Raw genomic sequence first — 21,486 nt, forward strand, 5'->3', positions numbered from 1 at the left:
ATTCATATTCCATCTCAAATAATTTCTTAACTGTATTAAGAAATTTTATTTTTATGTTTTTACTAAATTTAATAGCCTAATTCTGCGCTAACATTGTCAAACATTTAAATTCCATCTCAATATTTAAAGAAAACGCTCATATTTTGGCTCAACGTGAACTTTTGATACTATTTTGATACTAACGTGACCGTACGACACGGTCTACAAAACACACCTATGCTCCGAGCAGATATGGCAGACAAGCAAAATGATTTCAAACATATCATCGTTCAATTCTCCAGCTCTTGACGGGACTGGATGAGTTGTAGAGCCGATGCGAGCGTCTTTTTTCTCCTTTCTTGCCGAGCCGACTCCCCCTACCTCCTCCTCCGCTTGCAGAATTGTATAAAGAACAAAAATCTGGCTGGGGAGGGGGGTTGATACGCCGAAGCTGAAATCGAGAGGCGAACCCAGGAAAGAGGAGTATTTTGTACACGGGACTTTCCCCCCCTTCGTCCCTAAAAAGGAGGGGGAAATGTCATATTTTTAAAAGCGATATTTTTAAAATCGAGGATTGCGAATAGGCTCAGGCGCCTATCTCTGAGGATATATATTTTAATTCGTTAAAAAATATGGCCGAGAACGTTCTGGAGTCTGGCCCGCCTTCAGCCAAGAGGCCTAAACTGTCCTCCCCGGCGCTATCTGCCTCAGCCAGCGATGGAAACGGTAAATATTTATTTCGTTTAATTTTTACGATACTGAGATATTTGAATCATTGGTTGCTTGTTTGCCGTGCACCCGCGCATTCTGAATTCTTTAAGCGGGCAATTGGCTTTTCTTTTTAGTTTTGTTGTCAGGCTAGCAAGCTCAGGCTAGTTTGGGAAGCTAACGACGTATCCGCACGAGATAGCTTTAGCTTGTCATTCCAGCTAGGTTAGCATTAGCGCTTGTCTATCGATGTTGGGATTCACTCACAGCGGCTGCACGCTGCTTTACCTCGGCGAGGGTCTGTGCTTGGTGTCAGCTGGTGTAAATGCAACACTGGCTGGTGCAATGAAAAATATATCGGCTCTATATTGGCAATAGCACTAGTGGGATTTATTTTTTGTTCTGCGAAACGCCAGTTTCGGTTTGGTTCCCACTTGCAAAGAGTTTGGATCACTTCTTCAGATAATAAATATAATGTACGAATAAATAAAAAAATGCATTAATAATTAAACTTCTACGAGTAGCCTGTGAAAGCCCAGTCTCCATATTTCATCAGCACTCTTTCATTTACTAATAATCGACAGTGATTAACATAAATTAGCCTGCTAAACTGTGAGTCAATCAACTTCAAAACTTTCTGACTGCACTTGAACGCCGTTTGTTTTTTCAGACTGCCCATGTGCAGCGAGCACGAGCGTTAGCCGCGATTACTTGCGTTTTACTCAATATATTTTCCTGTTCTTTTTAATGTTAATAAATCTGATTAATATTGGTAAGCTAGCTGGTCAGCTAATAACAGACTGATGCTGAAGGCCCGCACAACAACTCTCTGCCATTGTTAGCTACGTGCATATCAATCAATTCCTTATTGTTTTGAGGTCCGGTGGATTTTTGTACTGGTTTAGATGCATTTATTCGCTCGTTTACGGAGCTTGAATGGAATAGGGTTAATGTTCGTTTGGTTCGGAGGATAGCAGCGCACTTATGTTGTGTTTTGAGTGAGTGAGTTAGCTTGCTGGCTCAAATAGCCTTTTAGTGCGTCGGTCATTTTTTTCGGATCTTGATTTCCATTGTTCAGCCATAATACAACTGACGAGCCTGTCTCTTAAAAACAAACCATAAAACACATGTAATGCTTAACGATACGAACCATCACCACACAAGTGTCCAGTTGTTTCTTATTAAGCGTTAAAGGTTCAAGTTATTATACTTGAACGCATCTTCAATAGCGGAGTACGTTTCTTTGTTGATGTCACTGTTTTCAACCTTTTGTTCAAATTCAAGTTTGATCCGGTTCTGATACTAAAGGGAGGTTATTGCGTTGCATAAATGTAAATGCATCGGAGTCTTGCGTTTTTTCTTTTATAACAAAACATGCTCAGCATCCAATTGTTTTGTCTGTGGAGTGAATGTGTGGTCCCCAGCACAGCTGCTTCACTTCATTTCTAAGTTTCTGGAGCAAATTTCCACCTGTTTTACTAAAAGCTGATTTTTATTTTTTTAGATGGGAAGGTGCTATAAAAATTAGGCTACATACTTTTTTGACTTTAAACTTCTGAATATAATCAAATCGTAGTGTAAACGATTGCAATAATTAAATTTTCCTTTAGACATAATGATATTTATTTATTTAAAATGAGCATGTATCACCAGCAGATAATATTTATTCCAGAATCTAAGTAGCGACTACCTAAAACCTTTACATTCTAATTCAACGACATACACTCATTTGTGTTTGACTTCCTGTCAAACCACAGTCAGCCATTTCAGACAGTCAGTCATTAATGAACACGGCTGTCGGTTATCTAGCAAAGTGACTGTGGAAATGTTTGGCACATCATTTTGGATCGAATGACAGCTTTACGTAGCGATGACAGGACGTGCCCATTTCATTACACTCAGTTTTGAGATGCACTTCTAAAGTACAAATGAATAAATCAGAAACCGTGTTCATAATGTGTTGATAGAAAGTGGTCATGGTGGTCTCTTCAGTCTCATACCGATGTCTCTCTTTCTGATGGAAAAATCTTTGGAGGCCATTAAGCTTTATGTGCAATATTATATGAATGGCCGCTCAGTAACTAACTATAATGATAACTAAAATGCATCCACACCAATGACAAATGCACAGTAACTTAGTTTATGAGTGCACGCTGCAGTTATGTCTAGCCCTTTTTATTTCTTTCTTCAGCTATATTCTTTGAAGTATTTTTCTATTTATGTCGTTATTGTTAGAGCTATTCTGTGGATTTCTCACAGCATTAGAATGATTATTAAAACTATATTTTCATCATCCATGCCGTGAACTTGGCTTTCTTGTAATTTTTTCATGAGTATATGAAGCACTGATTTAGGGGCCGTTGACGTAAATCCGTTTGTATCTTGTGTAAAAAACGCAAGGCGTAGGTCAGTGAAATGGAAAACTAGAGATGTGTTTTTGCAATGCAATTTTGGCAGAAGTGTTTAGTATATAACTGAATCTATTCCAAGACCAGAATATATGTCATTTTGTAATTTTAACTTTTAAATTCTCATTTCCTGTTGTAGATTTTGGTTCGCTTTTTGACCTGGAGCATGACCTTCCGGATGAGCTGATCAGTTCCTCCGAGCTGAATCTAGCAAATGGAGGGGACCTCGGCCAGTTGCATGGCAATTTGGGTAGTGGGGGCCGGGCCATTGGAGGAGTTGTGTCTAGTGGCCAAGATGCAGCGGCCAAACACAAACAGCTCTCAGAACTCCTCCGGCATGGATCCGCATCTGCAGCACAGCAGCAGGGTGCAATGGGCAGTCCAGCAGGAGCCTCAATGGGGCTATTTGGGAATATGAAGGCTTCTCCGGGTACTCAGGGCATGGGCCCGCAAGGGCAGCAGCATCTTTCCCCGCAACAGGCCACGCTTATGCAACAGCAGATGCAGGGGATGGTGGGCAACATGAACAGGAATATGCTTGGACCTCAGAAAGGCAATGGACAGCAGCAGCCAGTAGGACCTGCGTCTCAGCAGCAAAACATGCTGGGAGCGCAGATGTTGAATGGATCTCCCCGAATAGGACATCATAACCCGGGCATGGGCAGCAGCAGTAACCTTTTAGCAGAGGCTCTTCAGCAGCAGCAGACAGTAGGAGGTCAGGGTGGACTGAGGGCACAGCAGCCTGGAGCAATGAACAAGGTAATGGCAGCATTATCAATGTTGTTCTGAGGGACTTTTAGAAATGCTTTATGTTGGCTGTATTGGAATTATTCTGTGTATTCCTCATTAGAGATGCTTGATATATCGGTAAATTTCGGTATTGGACCACTACATTCAAGATGATTAAATTATAACTTTTTGGGGCAATAATCCTTTGGGTTTTTTTTTCCCCAGTGACCTGCTACTCTCATAGCAATTTAGCAAATGACAAAAAATCCAATCAATTCCAGATGGACAAAATCAAGTTTCCTGCATTTATTTCCTGTTTATGTTTTACCCTGGCATACATTGCAATAGAGAAGAAAGTCTATCACATATGTTTAATGCCAACTTTAATTGTAAAATAATAACTGTAGAAAACTTGATCAAGTTAATAAATCTTAATCACTTAAGTTATTTAAACAGTAAACCTATTGTACAGGACTTTGGAATTTTTTTTTCAATTTTTCAAAGTGCTATACAACAGGTTCACTGTTTTTCAGTCACCCCTGTTTTTGAATATAGATGTGAAAGTGTTATAATTCATGATTTAATAAATTTTGTAATATGATTTTGAAGTACCATTTCTATGGTAATGCAATGTCTGACATTGAATTGATGTATAATTTATGAAGATTTTTAAATCGTGTTGGGGAACAAGTTTGTGGTGCACACTTGTCACAAAGGATACAAATCTGTTGCAGTTCCTACATAATTTGTAACAAAAACAGTGGAAAACATCTATTTAGATTTCTTAGACCTTTCTTATGATGTGTAGTTTGCCATTAGGATTATTATTTATTATAATATAATTCCTCTGAGGGGAACTGGTGGCATTTAAGAGGTTAAAGTAAAGAATGAAATCATGGATGAGAATTTGTGATGTTCCTCAAGTAATATTTTAATAAGCTATATTATATCTTTAATATATATTACAGTATAATACAGTAATATATTTGTCAATTATTTTTTATTTTGGGGGTTTCTAGGAAAGATCTTTGAGTTGCTATGCGTAACTGAGAATAGTTCTATCGGATGAAATGTTGAAATGCTCACAAAGTGAATTTGCGGAGCAGCTGTACACCACTAACATCACGCATGCTTAGGTGTGTAGACTAAACACAGACTCTAGCCCATATTACAGTGTGATTAAATGTCCTTCCTTTGATGTATTCATCCAAATCTTGACATTGATGTGCAGTAAATTCCCTTTTTATGTCTGGATTCCAAGCTTTGTCTACATCGTGGAACTAATAGGCCCTTACTATCATCTTTTTTTGTTTGCCGAGGCGTTCTCATCACTCTTTGTTTGTTGCAGATGGGGATGAATGCAGGTTCAGGCCCCTATGGAGGCCCTTATGGTCAGCCTGCCAGTCAGGGTCTGGGTGTTGCGGGGCTGGCCCCTCAGCTCCAGAACAAACCAGGTCTCCCCAACAGTCCGGCTCAGTTTAACCTAGAAAAGAAGCCTGTGCAGGGCTTACCTGGCATGGTTTGTATTCAGTCATATAGACTTTAGACTCATTAAAAAACAAAAATAAAAAAAATGTAACTATCTTTTGTTTTTTGACTTTTCTCAGCAGGCTTCCCAGCCTTCCCCAGTTGGTGCTGCCGGAAGTGCAGGAGTTGGAGGTATGGTGCCTAACGCCCAAGGAACTCTAGGGCCAGGATCAGCTCCATCAGCCGTGTCCGCTACAGCGGTGGGAGGAGTTCCTCCAGCAGCCGACCCAGAAAAGCGCAAACTCATACAACAGCAGCTGGTGCTTTTGCTCCATGCCCACAAGTGCCAGCGGAGGGAGCAGGCCAATGGGGAAGTACGGCAGTGTAACCTGCCCCACTGTCGCACCATGAAGAACGTCCTTAACCACATGACGCACTGCCAGGCTGGCAAATCTTGCCAAGGTGAGTTTATTATACTCTACAGAACTAAAACAACAACATTGCACTTTTTGGTTTTGTTGTTTGTTGTTCTGCCTGTTTCCTTAACATGGCGCTATTACTAATATTAGGTTTGTATTTTTATTGCTTTCTAGTGGCGCACTGTGCCTCATCCAGACAGATAATCTCTCACTGGAAGAACTGCACGCGGCATGACTGTCCTGTATGTCTGCCACTGAAAAACGCCGGGGACAAGAGGAATCAACAGAGTGAGTGTGTGTATTAATACAAAACTTGCTGTTTCACACATCTAAATTTGTAACCTCATAATGTTTTTGCAGTTAGTCTTTTCATTGTTTTAGTGTTGCGAAATTGGACATTTCAACAACTGCATTCCTATTTTTAGTCATTTATTTTGATTCCTTTTCCCCCAAATGATTTTAGCCCTCCTAGGCGCTGGGGGTGTGGGATTAGGTTCTTCTTTGGGTAATGTAACTGGTGGCCCACCCAGTACCCCCCATCTCAATACCCCAGGGCAGATAGACCCCAGCTCGATTGAGAGGGCTTACGCAGCATTGGGCCTTACATACCAGGGAAACCAGGCTTCCCCTCAGCCTGTCCAGCAAACACAACGGGCAATGAACACAATGGGTAATTACAAACAGAGCAATTTTTTATTTATTTGAACAATACTTTCCATTGTTTTTATGTACTTGTACGCTGCCATTTAGAAGTCTGGGATTAATAAGGTGTTTATTTTTATTTAATTATTTATTTTTTAATTTAAAGAAATGAATACTAAGAAATTAAGACATTTATAAATAAAAAAACAACATCTCAGTTTTATAGCTTTCACAGAAATATTTAATTTTTAAATAGCATTTTAAAAAAGAAATCTGTTTTAAGTTGTAATATTTTAAAATATAACTTCTCTAAACTGTATTTTTGATCAAATAAATTACATTTACAGGATTTCTTTAAAAACGTCTTATTGACTCCTTATCTTCGTTAGACTTGGAAATTAAGTTTTGCAGTGGTACCTCTTCTTATGACATTGTTTGTTACAGGAGCAAATCCCATGGGAGTAAACGGAGCAGTGGGTGCTCAGTCTCAGAATCAGCAAGCTAACCTTCTCCAGGATACAATGTTGCATCTGAACGTGAACTCGCAGAGGTAAACGACCTATTCACTTCTCTGCATTCACGTGCTCTTAAAATCTAAGGCGTTATTGCCCTGTTATTTTACCTCAGGGCCGCACATATATTCAAATGAGGCTTCTTCTCATTGGAATTTTATTTATTTATTGTTAAACAAGCTCTAAAACTAAGCCCACATCAAAGTTGAATTGAAGCATGATAAACCTATATTTACAAATTATATCAAGAGTGCTAAAAGAGGCATCTTTTAGGCATCTTTTCTTTAACAGCTAAGAATAAAAATGGCAAAACTGCATTGTCACCAGCATTTAGTTTTCTTTACAGCACATTAGCAAAAAACATCGGTGCTTATTCTTCATCATTGTTATAATAAAAAATATGCAGTTAATAAGTTATCAGTCTAAAACAGGGCAAATACTGAAAATACTTTTATCTTAAACATCTTCAAGTTCAATATTTAGTGTTAAACTGTTTGTCTTTAAAATAAATCTACTTTTCACCTTGACTGATTTTTAAACTGCTAACTTTTATGCCGATGCGGTAAACTTGTCACGATGGTCCTAATAGCAATTTATGACTGCTGTATCCAAAATGATATTTATATTTTATTGTATATATACTGTATATATACTATTTTATATTTAACATGTTAGTTTTTTAGAATGTTCGAAAGTATATTGTTTCAGTTATTTCTTTCTCTCTCTCTCTCTCTCTCTCTCTATCTATCTATCTGTCTATCTATCTATCTATACGTTTTTTTTTTTTTTTTTTTTCCCTCCCCTTTCTCTAGTCTAATGAATGACAGTGGTGTGGGGTCAATGCCTGTGGCCAACCCAGCTGCTAGTGGTAGCATGAGGAAGAACTGGCACGAGGACATCACCCAGGATCTACGCAACCACCTTGTGCACAAACTGTAAGTTGTGAAATATCAGGATTTTTTTTTTCACTTTCATTTTGTAGCAGAAGATCATTATCTAATAATGAAAATGAAAATATTATAATTTACTCGCCCTCGAAAAGTTTTTGTTCTGCAGAACACAAAGGAAGATATTTTGTCAATTATTTCATTGCTACAGCATTATTAATATTATTATTATTTATTTTAAAATGCATTGCATTGATCTTGCCATGAAAATAGCCATTGATGGTGGTATGGCACTAAAAATAAATCATAGTCTAAGATCAAATACTTATAACAAATCCAATAAATAACCAGTCAAAACCAATGCTTTTAATATTAACTTCTGTGCCCCTTGCTGCTGTTCTATTTTTTTTCAGAGTCCAGGCCATTTTTCCCACTCCAGACCCAGCTGCACTGAAGGACCGGCGGATGGAGAATCTAGTGGCCTATGCGCGTAAAGTTGAGGGGGATATGTATGAGTCTGCTAACAGCAGGGTGAGTGTATTGTCTTTTTGGCTGTTTATTTATTTTTTTATCATTGTAATCGCTGATTTATGCCGCTATTTATACATCACACTTTCAGGCGGAGTATTATCACCTGCTGGCAGAGAAGATTTATAAGATCCAGAAGGAATTGGAAGAGAAGCGAAGGACGAGGTTACAGAAGCAGGGCATGATGCCTACTCAGCCTGGTATGCCCCCCACTGGCCTGCAGCAAGGCCCCACTGGGATTGGTCAGACAGGGCCACCCGCAGGACTGCCTTCTAGTGAGTATTCATCCTTCAAAATTGCTTACTGGCTTTTAAAAATGTCTGAGCCTTTAAATGTGTCTTACCAATTTAATAAGGTCTTTTTATTTTTTTGTTTTTCCCCTCTACCTGTAGATGGCCCTCTCTCTGATCCTTCAGCGGTGCGGCCTGCTGGTCCAAACCAGATGATAAACAGGATGCAGAATGCTGCCGGTGTGTTTACTCTCACTCAATCTTTCTCTCTCTCACTCATTCTCTCCCTGTCTCTGTCTCTCTTACACACACACACACACACACACACACACACAAAATACTTTTGGTACGCAGTTTTTATTTATTTATTTTTTTTATTATAGATCCTAAGGCCTCATTTATAAAATCTTGTCTAGAATGATCTCAAATGTGAGCGTTCAACATTTTCTGTAATGTTCCTATAAACAATTTATAAAATGCCCATACACACAAAAAGTTCCTAAATGTATTTCACTATAAATTGCAGTTTATTTTAAATTCAAGTGCAGTAACAAAGTCGTCAAATGGCTACAAATTTTCCCTTTTATAGTTCAGGAGTATAGCATCCATTATCAAGCTCAAATGTGAAAACCTAAAGTACTTAATTATTTATCAGAAAATCATAAGATAATTAATGATTTAATTTCAGTGATGTTTTAACTTGTGACCTCAATTTTGAATCTGTTGAATCAGAATTTTCAATTTTGAAGACTGAAGACTGATGTGATGGCTGCTAAGTCTGCTATGCCATAACCAGAATAAATTACCTTTTAAAATATATATTCTAAAAAAACTTTATCTGTAATATTTAAAAATGTTACTGTGCATATGTATATGTTTATTAATTCTTTCTTTTTCTCTGTGCATTGTAGGCATGAATCCCTTTGGGAACCATATGGGAATGCAGTCCATGGGCCAGAGATCTACACCACCTCTTCCACACAGCACACCTCTTAACCAGGTCATTACGGTGACTGGAAGTGACACTTACTGTAGTTTTACGGTTAAAGTTTGTTTTACATGTGTGCACAAAATATAATTTTTTTTAAATGCTGAATGTTTTGGCTGTTTCAGGGAAGCATGGGCAGTGTGAGGATGCCGCAGCCAAATGTTGCACAGATGCAAAATCAGTACATGCAAACTGGACCTTTTCAAGGTTCTAGTCCTGTTCTCGGTGCTGGATCTGTTGACATGGCACACCCTGGAAATGACAGCACTGTCGCTCAAGTAAGAGAGCATAGGTGTTTTCTAAAATGTATCGCATTCTTAATGTTCAGTCCAATTATGAGTTCCTGTATTTCACTGTGCATGTGATTCTTGTTCAAAACTGAATTATGAATGAATTGTCATGTTTGCTCTTTTTTTTTTTTTTTTTTTTTATCAGCAGGGACAAATGCCTACTTTATCATCTTTACCAATCGGCAGTCCTTTAGCACAGCCTGGGTCTGCTGGGGGGTCCAGCAGCGGGTCATCGGTGGGTTCTCTGGGTCCCAACAGTATGAGTGGAGTACCTCCATCGTCCACCCCAACACAGTCCATCAACCTCCCCCACTGCCCACCCGTCCACCAGAATTCTCCTTCCCCAGCTCACAGCCGAACGCCCACTCCCACGCCAGGCTCCCAGACACCCCAGCCTCACACACCCAGCCTTCCCCAGTTAGCAACGAGTGGCAGTCAGCAGCAGTTGCCTCCGTCCGCCAGTTCTGACAATGCCATGCAGCCTCAGCAGCAACCATTAGGAGGAACTCCTCCCGCTGTGTCTCATAGTGGCCTCTCTACGCCAAATGCCAGCCAGCATCCCCGCACTCCAGTGAGTACTGCTGTTTGGTATGCAGTAAAAATCCTAGTGCCTTGTTTATTAAGTCTTGCTCGTTCAACAATTTCTGAAATGTGTCTATGAACGGTTTCTAAAATGTTCATACGGACATAAATGTTCCTAAATGCATTCGCAGTCTGTCTTACCGTTTTTTTTTTTGTTTTTTTTTTTTAAGTTGTCTCATAAGGGTTCTCTACCAGTGGATGGCCAGGCTGCTACTCCTGCCTCTGTCAGCAGTGCAGACACATCATTTCAGCAGGGTCCTTCAGACTCCACAACTACCCTTGAGCCTAAGGTGAAGGTCAAGCAGAAAGTAGAAGAGGATGAGGATGAGGAAGAAGAAGGCATGTCAGGAGGAAAAACTGGAAAAAAAGAAGACATCAAAGCTGAGGAAAAGCCTGAGGTAGCAAATAAAAGTTTTATTTTCATTAACCAAGTATCAAAGTCTGAAGAATATTAATTCTTTCACGTGGATTGATTGCTTTCTTTGTGATTTATCAGATAAAAAAAGAGGAGCCGAGTGATGGTGTGCCAATGGAGACTTCTTCAGCTGCAGCTGGGGAGGACAAAAAGCCAGAGATAAAGACTGAGCCTAAGGAAGAGGAGGAAGGTTCAGGGTCTGCAGCAACCCACAATTCACCCTCTGGAGTCCCTAACAAAAAGAAAAGTATGATCAAAAACCCACCTTTTGTATTTTATCTTCCGTATAAAACCAACCAATGGTAGCTTGGTATTGATGCTCTTTACATAAAATGTTTAACAATTAAATACACATGCAACATAATTCACAAATCTCACAATTGAACAAATACGTGTTACTACTTGACCACAGATGTGTTAGCAATGTCATGCTTTAGGCTTGCTTTAATTGAATCTCACCATCAGTAAGGACAATAGTGTTGATTTAATTTTGTTTTTATGCAACAGGTTAACTGTTTCTAATTTACAGCGTATACCTAATAGTTTACTGTTGCATCAGAGATTTTAAGAACTGATTTTGTAGTAATCCTGTATCTTTTACTTGCGTTGTCACTAGTTTTTAAACCAGAGGAGCTGAGGCAGGCCCTGATGCCCACACTGGAGTCTCTTTACCGTCAGGACCCTGAGTCGCTGCCCTTCCGCCAGCCTGTGGACCCTTCACTGCTGGGAATACCAGTACGTCCTCTGTTTAGTTACAGCCTCCTTAATCCTGTGATGTTTTCTTTCACATAACCATACTACTAAAGGGATAATTGGTTGATTTTTTTTTATTTTTTTATTTTTTAATGTTAATTACCAAGGTGTACTCTGTCTCTGTATTGCCTGCAACGAAACATGCCTATACCAGCAAAAGTCAGACTGATGTGCCAATTTGTGTCATTTAGGAGACTGATGCCTTTAAAACTACAGATTTGAACTTCCGGTTTTTTTGTATTCTAACCATGACATTGAGGGGTGTTGGCAAAATCAAGAATATATTATGAAAGTTGGAAGTTTTTTTTTTTATCTAAAAGAAATGCCACAACCCCTTTTTCTGTTGTCTATAATCATGTAGCACAGATTTCAAAATTGGCTTTTGGCAATCGGGATGACCTGTGGGATTTCAAAAACATTTTTTAAATGCTGAAAATTACCGTTAAGGTATTCAGTCAATTCTCTCCCTTGGCATGTAGATAGGTATTTGTAGTAATATTGAGCATTGTTGCTTTGATAAATTGCAGGACTATTTTGACATTGTGAAGAATCCCATGGACTTGTCTACTATCAAACGGAAGCTCGACACGGGACAGTACCAAGAACCATGGCAATATGTGGATGACATCTGGCTCATGTTCAACAACGCCTGGCTGTACAATCGCAAGACGTCACGGGTCTACAAGTACTGCTCCAAGCTGGCGGAAGTGTTTGAGCAGGAGATCGACCCGGTCATGCAGAGTCTTGGCTACTGTTGTGGGAGAAAGGTAAAATGGAGAGAACCTCCACACATTTTGAGGTTCTTCTTGTTCTATAAATCAATGCTTTGCTCTTTGTTTGTAGACAGATTGAATAAGAGGTTGGGCCTGATGCAGTAATAGGTGTTATGGTGTAGGGATTGTGTGTGCTAACCAAATTAGTTTTCTTGTCTGTAGAGTTAGTGTCATAGCATAGATTCAAGTATATATCAAACTAAAATGATGCCTGAAATTGATTTGTATTTACAAATATTTAAACAGACATTTATCATGGTTTTCCCTAACATGACACTGGCTAATGCTTTTTTGTTCTCTTTCGCAGTTTGAGTTTTCTCCCCAAACTCTGTGCTGCTATGGGAAGCAGCTATGCACTATACCGCGAGATGCTGCTTACTTTAGTTATCAGAACAGGTAAGGAATTTAAAACTGAGGCTTATATCCGCGAACACACAAGCATACATTTGCCTGAATGACCCATGTTATGATTATTTATTGCATATGCATGCAAAATATGTTAAATGGCTTTTTTCCACTGTACCTGGCCACATAAAGTGAACTGACAGTTGCACCACAGTTGATAAGAGTGTTGTTTTCCCACCTTTTCCACCAATCAGTCCCTTGTTAAATCCTATGTTTGTGAAAAGACCTGGCATTTTAAAGTGTGCTCCTTTTATGCTACATCTAATTTATTAAAATCATTGATTTTTTTTTTACTTGCGTATTTAAACTTCCTAAAGTCTGCCTGTATTTTAATGTTGTTGTTTTTTTTTTAATTAATTTATTTTTTACCATTTACGCCAATGTCTTATGTTTTGAAATTAAAATGTACAACATTGTTTAATGCAAAATTTAATTTTTTTTTTTTTTTTAAGTGACACCTTTAAAATGCCTGTTTGCTTGTGGCTGCGGTCTTTTTGTTCATGTTTAATGTGCTCATGTTGTCCATAAGTCTCAACACCCTCCGCAATTGATTCTGCTCCTGTTTTGCTGTAATGGTTTTTCCTCATTATACATGTAAATGCTAATCTGTGCTTTGCTTTGGCTCTCTGCTTGTCTTTGTTGTCTCCCTCCTTATTCATCCATTTCTGTCTTGTCTAATGTTTTTCTTTGTCGACCCTTTTCTTCTCCCCTGTACTTTGACGTTTGTCGTGTCTGCTATCGCCTGCTTTCATCTGCACCTAAACCCCTCCCTGCTCAAAACCCCTGCTCAAAAATCCTGCATCATGACTGGCTCCTCTGGCGACGACCCTGTCCTGCGCTTCCCCTTTGGCCTGTCTGCCCTGCCCTGCCCTGTCCTGCACTGATTGGTGGCTACCTCCTCGTTACCTCTCTGTGATTGGCTGTGGTGTTGGCGCGTGGTGTAGTTCACCAAAATATGGGCTTCTTGCTGACAGGTATCACTTCTGTGAGAAGTGTTTCAATGAGATCCAGGGTGAGAGTGTGTCCTTGGGAGATGACCCATCCCAACCTCAAACGTAAGCGACTTCTCTCTTCCACTATTTTTAATCAGTGTCGTATTACAGTGTGGTCTTTTTCTGCATCAAAAAACAAGTTTGTCTTTTTTTTTTTTTGTCATAACAGTTAAAACAGTTTACTGATTATCGGTTTTCTATGTGTCAGACCATAAGTAATATGAACAAGCATTTACTCCATTGACTGTGGTCATAATCTGTCCCTGACCACCTCTGAAAGTGATCCAAACACAAACATCAAGAGTAAATGCACCCACAATTCATTGTCAAGTGCCATCTATTTTCTGAACATAGAAAATGCATAGTAATTGCCATGTAAACGAGTTGATTTGATTTTTTAAAAAAAAAAAAAAGGAAAAAAAAGAACCTCAGTAAATTTTGGTTTGCCTTTCTGATTTTGAATCAACATTTTTATATTACAGAATAATTTTGTTTTAATAGCGCTACAATTTGCATGTATTTTCAGATCAATCAACAAGGATCAGTTTGAAAAGAAGAAAAATGATACACTCGACCCTGAGCTGTAAGTTCATGTAACTTTAAGTTTTTTTCTCTAATCAAAATTCGCAGGCATAACTTTTTTTTTTTTTTTTTTTTTTTTTTTTAATCCCCATTTTCTCTGTAGATTTGTGGAATGTATGGATTGTGGTCGTAAGATGCATCAGATCTGCGTTTTGCACAATGACACTATATGGCCATCAGGGTGAGTTTGTTGCAAAGAAATTAAATGCAACTGTCAACTGACTGTGCTCTTTGTTTCTAACTCCAAGATTCTTGTTTTTGTCCTTATGTAGCTTTGTGTGTGATGGCTGTTTGAAGAAGTCCAACAAGACCCGTAAAGAGAATAAATATGCTGCTAAAAGTATGTAATTCCATTTTGTGTTTTCTTCCCAAAGATAATGAAATTAGTAATGCCATTTTAAATAATAAATTTTAAATAATGACTTTTTTTTGTTTTGTTTTGTTTTGACCTTCAGGGCTTCCACAGACCAAACTAGGCAACTACTTGGAAACGAGGATTAATGACTTTGTGAAGCGACATAATCATCCAGAATCTGGTGAAGTCACTATTCGTGTTGTTCATGTCTCAGACAAAGTGGTGGAAGTCAAACCAGGCATGAAGTCTAGGTGAGACAGCATAATTAAAACCAGACACTCAAGTGTAATACAACGCATTTATCTGCTGGGTGTTTCAAGAGTAGTTCCTAAAAAAACAGGCTGCCATTTATATTCTTGCTGTGAAGCTACGGTTGTTTACTCTGATGTATAGTGTAAAGCTATGAAACCAAGGAAGGCCTATAATTTGTAATAATTCATCATGGCTTGTTTGTCTGCTTGGACTTTAATGACATCCTTTTCACAGGTTTGTGGATAGTGGAGAGATGGCAGAGTCTTTCCCATATAGAACGAAAGCTTTATTTGCATTTGAGGATGTCGAGGGTGTTGATGTGTGTTTTTTTGGGATGCACGTGCAAGAGTATGGCTCAGATTGTCCACCGCCTAATCAAAGGTCAGGTATCTGTAACTGCTTTTTATAATTTGATGGGCCAGTTTTGGTTTCCTTCTAAACTTCCCCCACCCTCCTTCCATCCTTTAGACGGGTTTACATATCCTACCTGGATAGTGTCCACTTCTTTCAGCCACGTTGTTTGAGAACAAGCGTGTACCATGAGATTCTTTTAGGATATCTGGACTATGCCAAAAAACAAGGGTAAGATGATACTCCCTTTATTACTGTTTAAGCAGATGTCAACCACTTGTGATTTAATGCCTTGTGAATCTTAGTTAGATCTTTTTGATTGTTGTTTTTTTCCCTTTTAGGTTTACCACAGGACACATCTGGGCCTGCCCTCCTAGTGAAGGAGATGATTACATTTTCCACTGTCACCCTCCAGACCAGAAGATACCCAAGCCAAAGCGGTTGCAGGAGTGGTATAAGAAAATGCTTGATAAAGCTGTAGCAGAGCGCATTGTGCATGACTACAAGGTACAATCTGGACATTTTATGTTATTGTATACTGAAGAAAAAAAAATTATAATATATATATATTTTTTTTACAAGAACTGTGTTGAAGTCTTGTTTTTTTACAGGACATCTTCAAACAGGCAACAGAGGATCGCCTTACCAGCGCCAAAGAATTGCCCTATTTTGAGGGTGATTTCTGGCCCAATGTGCTTGAAGAGAGTATCAAAGAACTAGAGCAAGAAGAGGAGGAAAGGAAGAGGGAGGAGAACAGCACATCCAATGAGAGTGTTGATGTAAGTCCTCAAGCTCTCGCTTATCTCAGGTTTTGTTCCCCTATTAAAACAGCTGTGAAAATTTATTTATTTTTTTTCTTCAGACAACAAAAGGTGACAGCAAAAATGCCAAGAAAAAGAACAACAAGAAGACGAGCAAGAACAAGAGCAGTTTAAGCCGAGCCAACAAAAAGAAGCCGGGCATGCCAAATGTGTCCAATGACCTTTCACAGAAACTCTATGCCACAATGGAAAAGCACAAAGAGGTATGAAGAAGTCTAAAGCCTGATTCAGTGTCTGTGCTATGATTGTCTAATTAAGAAACTAATGTGACTTTGTTTGTCAAGTTTAGTGTCATCCTAATCAATCATTTTTGTACAATGTATATGCCCTGGCATTATATATTTTAAGTTTGAATTTTTTTTTTTTTCCCTTATTTTGCTAGGTCTTCTTTGTTATACGACTGATTGCGGCACCCAATTCCAATTCTCTCCTGCCCATTGTTGATTCGGATCCTTTGATGGCGTGTGACTTGATGGATGGTCGTGATGCCTTCTTAACACTTGCACGGGATAAGCACCTGGAGTTTTCTTCAATGCGGCGCTCCAAATGGAGCACAATGTGCATGTTGGTGGAACTGCATAACCAGAGCCAGGACCGTTTTGTCTATACCTGCAATGAGTGCAAGCACCATGTTGAAACTCGCTTCCATTGCACTGTTTGTGAGGTGAGTACTATAGAATGGGAGGTGTAGAAAGGTGATGCATTCTCATTTTTACAAATAAAAAGCTGATATGAAAAACCTTAAGCAAAAGACAGAACCGACTTAAGACCCTTTTTGCTGTGTTCTTAATAATTCAAAATTTGCCAGGAAAATGTTGCACACCCACGCTATACTTGCATTATTTACCAGCATTAAGTATGACTGTCTTTTCAACAAGTTCACTATGTAATGATTGTTCTGTCTTCTTCACAGGACTATGATCTCTGCATCACTTGCTATAATACAAAAGGTCATGAGCACAAGATGGAAAAACTGGGCTTGGGGTTGGATGACGAAAGCAACAACCAGACTCCTTCCTCAACACAGAATCCTGGAGATTCACGGCGTCTTAGTATTCAGAGGTGCATCCAGTCTCTGGTGCATGCCTGCCAGTGCCGCAATGCCAACTGCTCGCTTCCATCTTGCCAGAAAATGAAACGTGTAATTCAACATACCAAAGGCTGCAAGCGTAAAACCAATGGTGGTTGTCCTATCTGCAAGCAGCTCATCGCACTCTGTTGTTACCATGCAAAACACTGCCAAGAGAACAAGTGCCCTGTGCCATTCTGCCTCAACATCAAGCAGAAACTGCGGCAACAACAACTCCAGCACAGGCTACAGCAGGCCCAGATGGTGCGTAGAAGAATGGCCAGCATGCAGAGGACAGGCCAGCAGCTTCCAGGAGGCAATGGTGGACTGCCATCTCCTGGAAACAATAGTACTACTGGTCCGAGCACACCGACACCAAGCACTCAGCCCCCTACCCCACAGACGCCCACTCAACAATGTCAGACTCCAGTGACTCAACCTGGCATTGGAGGTGTTCAATCACAACAGCAGTTGGCAGGGATGCCCCATCAGTATCAGCAAATGACTGGAAGTGGTGGCATGATCAACTCCCCACAGCAGCCCCTCATCCCACAGCAGCAGCAACAGCCAACATCAGTTCAGCATCTTCAGCATGCCAACAACCTTCCTCCATACGTGCAAAGACCTCCAGGCTCCTCTCCACTTCCTCAGTCAATGGGAAAGCCAGGCATGGTGCCAGGAGGCTTCCCTCAACAGCAACAGTCCAACCTAGGGCAGAATGTGATGACTCAACATCAGCCACCTGGCCCCCCACCTGCTGCTGTAGAAATTGCCATGAAGATTCAGCGAGTTGCAGAAACTCAAAGGCAAATGGCTCAGCAAAAGATCTTGCAAAGAAATCAGCCTCCTGGAATGATGCCTCAACATCAGGGTCTTCATCAGGGTCCCCAGGCTCAAAACCAAATGGGCATGAACCTTCCTGGAGCTGCAATGGGAGGGCCTCAGGGAATGCCACCCCAGACACAAGCAGCAGTTGCCCGAACTCACATGGATCAACAGCAGGGAATGATTACAGCAGGCATGCAGCAGCAGCAGACAGGACCTCAGGCTCAGCTCCCCCAAGTCCAGTTACAGCAGGGCCAGCAAGGAGCACCACAACAGCAATGGAATGGTCCCGGGATGCCTCCTCAGCAGCGACCTGGAGTTATGAACCAGATGGGTCTGCAAGGAATGGTTGCACCTCAACAACAGCAACAGCAGCAGCCAGTTGGTCAGCAGCAGCAAGGGCTTTCTGGTGTAATGGGTATGCTGGGCCAAGGAGGGGCTGCACCTGCAGGTACTGGCCCTGGAAATCACCCTCAGGCTGCCATACAGGACCTTCTAAGAACCTTAAGGTTACCTAGCTCTCCTCATCAACAACGGCAAGTCCTGAATATACTACGTTCTAACCCTCAGCTTATGGCAACCTTTATCAGGCAAAGGGTTCCTAGGTACCTTGGTCGAGGCGGGCCTGGAGCAGGAGGTACAGGTGTTCCAGGAGGACCGGGTGGAGGTCCAGGAATCATTGATGGCCAGCAAATGAATGTAAATCCTGGGACAAATCAAGGAGGTATGCATATGGCACAAGGAAATACAATGCCAATGAATCAACTTCAGCAGCAGCAGCAGCAACAACAACAACAACAACAACAACAACAACAACAACAGCAACAGCAGCAGCAGCAACTTCAACAGCGGTCAATGATGGGAGGGAATTTGCAGCAACAACAGCAACTGGCAGTATTGCAGCAGCAGCAACAACAACAACAGCAGCAGCAGCATCAAGGTGTTATGCCCAATCAAGGTGCCAACATGTCTAACATCACCCCCCAGTTTAGAGAAATGATGAGGCGGCATTTGCAGCAACAACAACAGCAGCAGCAGCAGCAGCAACAACAGCAACAACAACAGCAGCAGCAACAACAACAGCAACATATGGAAAACCATGCTCAGTTCCAGCATCCTCAACCACCCCAGCAGCAGGGTTATCTTGGGCAATCTGGACTGCCCCCACAGCAGTCTGGTCAACCTCAGCCTGGTGGTCTCCAGCAGCAACAGGGAGGTACCCAGCCTGGCCCCCAACAAAGCTACTCTGGGACTATGTCCCATCAGCAGGTTGCAGCAGCTCTGCAACAAAGGTTGCAACACCAGCAACTTCAGATGCAGCAGCAGCAACAACAACAACAACAACAACAGCAGCAGCAGGGTGCTCTGGCAGGACTCCAGAGTGCTGATGGAGGTCCTGGAGGTGGTGGTCCCCTCCAGCAGCAACAGATGCAGTCTGCTTCAATTGGTTCCCAACCTCAAGTCATGCTTCAGCAAGCTTTGCAGCAGCGGCTCCTCCAGCAACAACAGTCACACTTAGGAGGAGGATCTCCTGCTCAACACAATCCCATGAGCCCTCAGCAGCCCCAGCAACAAATGTCCCAGTCTCCTCATTTGCAGGGCCAGCAGTTGCCCAATTCTCTAAGCAACCAAGTCCGCTCACCCCAGCAGTCGCCTCGGCCCCAGTCCCAGCCACCAAACTCTAGTCCATCTCCTCGCTTGCAGCCCCAGCCTTCACCTCATCGCATCTCGCCGCAGACCCAGATGGGCTCCCCTCACCCAGGTCATCTTCCTCAGCATCACGGTGGCATGGTTGCACCCCCACCTCCACAGCAACAGCTGCAGACATCTCAACAGCAGCAACAGGCTAATGCGATGGACCAGGGCCCATTTGGAGGAGACCAGAGTGCCATGCTTTCACAGCTAGGTGGGATGGGAGCCTTGCATGGGCAAGGGACAAATGACATGCTGACAAATAACCAAGATATGGGGTCGAATATGAATCACTCGTTAGATTTGATGTAATATTGCAGTGCTCAAACAACTGTCCTGATTGCCAGGGTTTGGTAGCAATCCTAGGATTTACAAAGGCTGTCATCGATAGTATTATTATTACTATTACTATTATTATTATTTAATATTTTCTTATGTAATTGAAAAGAACTGAACTTCCTATGGGAGATACTACATGTGCAAGTCAACAAATTAAGTTAAATGAATGGTAAGTTATTGCTGTTAATATATAAATATATATATAAATATATTTTTTGCCAATTGTGTTCAAAGGGTTTTGGGTTATGGGATGGGAAATATTTCCTCTTGGTATATGACCAGAAATATTTTTGGGGTTAAGAAGTCTGCCTTTTTTATAGATATTTTTTAAGATTTTAAAAGTGGCATGAAATTAAAAAGCAAAATGCGTAAACAAAATGGACTATTTTGTTTTCTTTTTCCTTAAAGCAGTCAAGAATGTCATCAGTCTCGGAGAGTATTAGATTTTTTCTCAGCAGTGTAATGATTATGAAAATGATGGCATTGGTAATAACTGTTATTTATTACTCGGCTCTTTTGGTTGGCTAATAGATATTTTCTTGTTCTTTTGTTTTGGACAGTGTATGGCATATGCTATTTGAACCTACAATTTTTGAAGAGTATATTTTTGTTATTGATAGAACCTCACTATAAAAGGATGAATTTATATTCTTATTCTACTTTATTTTTCCTTTTTTAATTTTATTTCTCTCCTTTTTTGTGAGGGGTGGATGGGGCTTAAATTAAGTTTTGATAGTGTTTGGGAAACGAGTATGTGTTTTCTGATGGCTTGTTGCATGGGAAATATTTGTCCTATGCATGTCGCAGTTTTCCCACCCTCATACACCTCTGTCCCATGAATGTGTTTTCACTATGCCCTTCTCTGTAATGGAACCTGCTGACACTACAGAGCAGGGAACTCTTGAGACAAAATGTTGATGCGGGATTTTGGATTTTGCAAATAATCACCTGGAACTACATCCCTGATTCCAAGTCCGTCTCTTTCCTCTCACGTGTCCCCAGCAAGGAATCTATCTGTCTCTACACACGCATCTCTAGTGTTCTGAACTTTTGGGATTTAAGTGATCTTCTTAATGTATAAACAAAAACTGAAAATAAATTACTGAAAATGAGTTGTCTGTACAAAAAAACAATTATACTATACTATAATTATATATATATGTGTGTGTGTGAGTGAATGGAGATAAATGGACAGATGTTTCCTCTTGATTTAAGATCCTTTGAGTTAAAGAACTATGGGCAGCTTAGACTTAAAGGGAGGTTTTTATATATAAATGGAGTGCAAGTCAGACAAGCACCAATGCGCCTTTGTATGTGTACTTCATTACAAGGATTTCATTAGTGTGTAATAAACCAACACTGACTGTCATTATCTCCATCCTGTTCACAAATACAGTGGGGAATAGAGAGACTTGAAAAGCGGATGGTGTTTTTCATGATATGACAATAACCTATAAATTAATTGTTTTCCTTGGTTAAAGGGGTGCTGGATG

At 40.5% G+C, this 21,486-nt stretch overlaps 1 protein-coding gene across 7 annotated transcripts; it reads left to right on the forward strand.

Annotated features, from left to right (window-relative positions):
• The first annotated feature begins 145 nt into the window (after positions 1-145).
• Positions 146-21,105, forward strand: ep300a (E1A binding protein p300 a). 7 transcript variants are annotated; one of them, XM_043253289.1, is made up of 31 exons: positions 146-705; positions 3,235-3,854; positions 5,173-5,343; positions 5,435-5,753; positions 5,885-6,004; positions 6,174-6,380; positions 6,797-6,902; positions 7,677-7,799; positions 8,165-8,282; positions 8,371-8,554; positions 8,672-8,749; positions 9,421-9,509; positions 9,623-9,775; positions 9,933-10,358; positions 10,540-10,767; positions 10,866-11,031; positions 11,401-11,519; positions 12,065-12,304; positions 12,618-12,706; positions 13,660-13,770; positions 14,234-14,290; positions 14,393-14,470; positions 14,562-14,629; positions 14,745-14,895; positions 15,131-15,277; positions 15,365-15,478; positions 15,589-15,754; positions 15,859-16,026; positions 16,110-16,271; positions 16,451-16,732; positions 16,982-21,105. In XM_043253289.1, the coding sequence occupies exons 1-31, from the start codon at positions 612-614 to the stop codon at positions 19,964-19,966; spliced, it is 8,139 nt and encodes a 2,712-aa protein (XP_043109224.1). In that variant the 5' UTR covers positions 146-611; the 3' UTR covers positions 19,967-21,105. The 7 variants fall into 7 exon arrangements, with proteins under 7 accessions (XP_043109224.1, XP_043109223.1, XP_043109226.1 ...); XM_043253288.1 differs by having other exon boundaries at positions 147-705; positions 5,432-5,753; XM_043253291.1 differs by having other exon boundaries at positions 147-705; positions 5,885-5,998.
• The last annotated feature ends 381 nt before the right edge of the window (positions 21,106-21,486 follow it).

Source organism: Puntigrus tetrazona, chromosome 12, assembly GCF_018831695.1.
Source record: "Puntigrus tetrazona isolate hp1 chromosome 12, ASM1883169v1, whole genome shotgun sequence".
Classification (NCBI taxonomy): domain Eukaryota; kingdom Metazoa; phylum Chordata; class Actinopteri; order Cypriniformes; family Cyprinidae; genus Puntigrus; species Puntigrus tetrazona.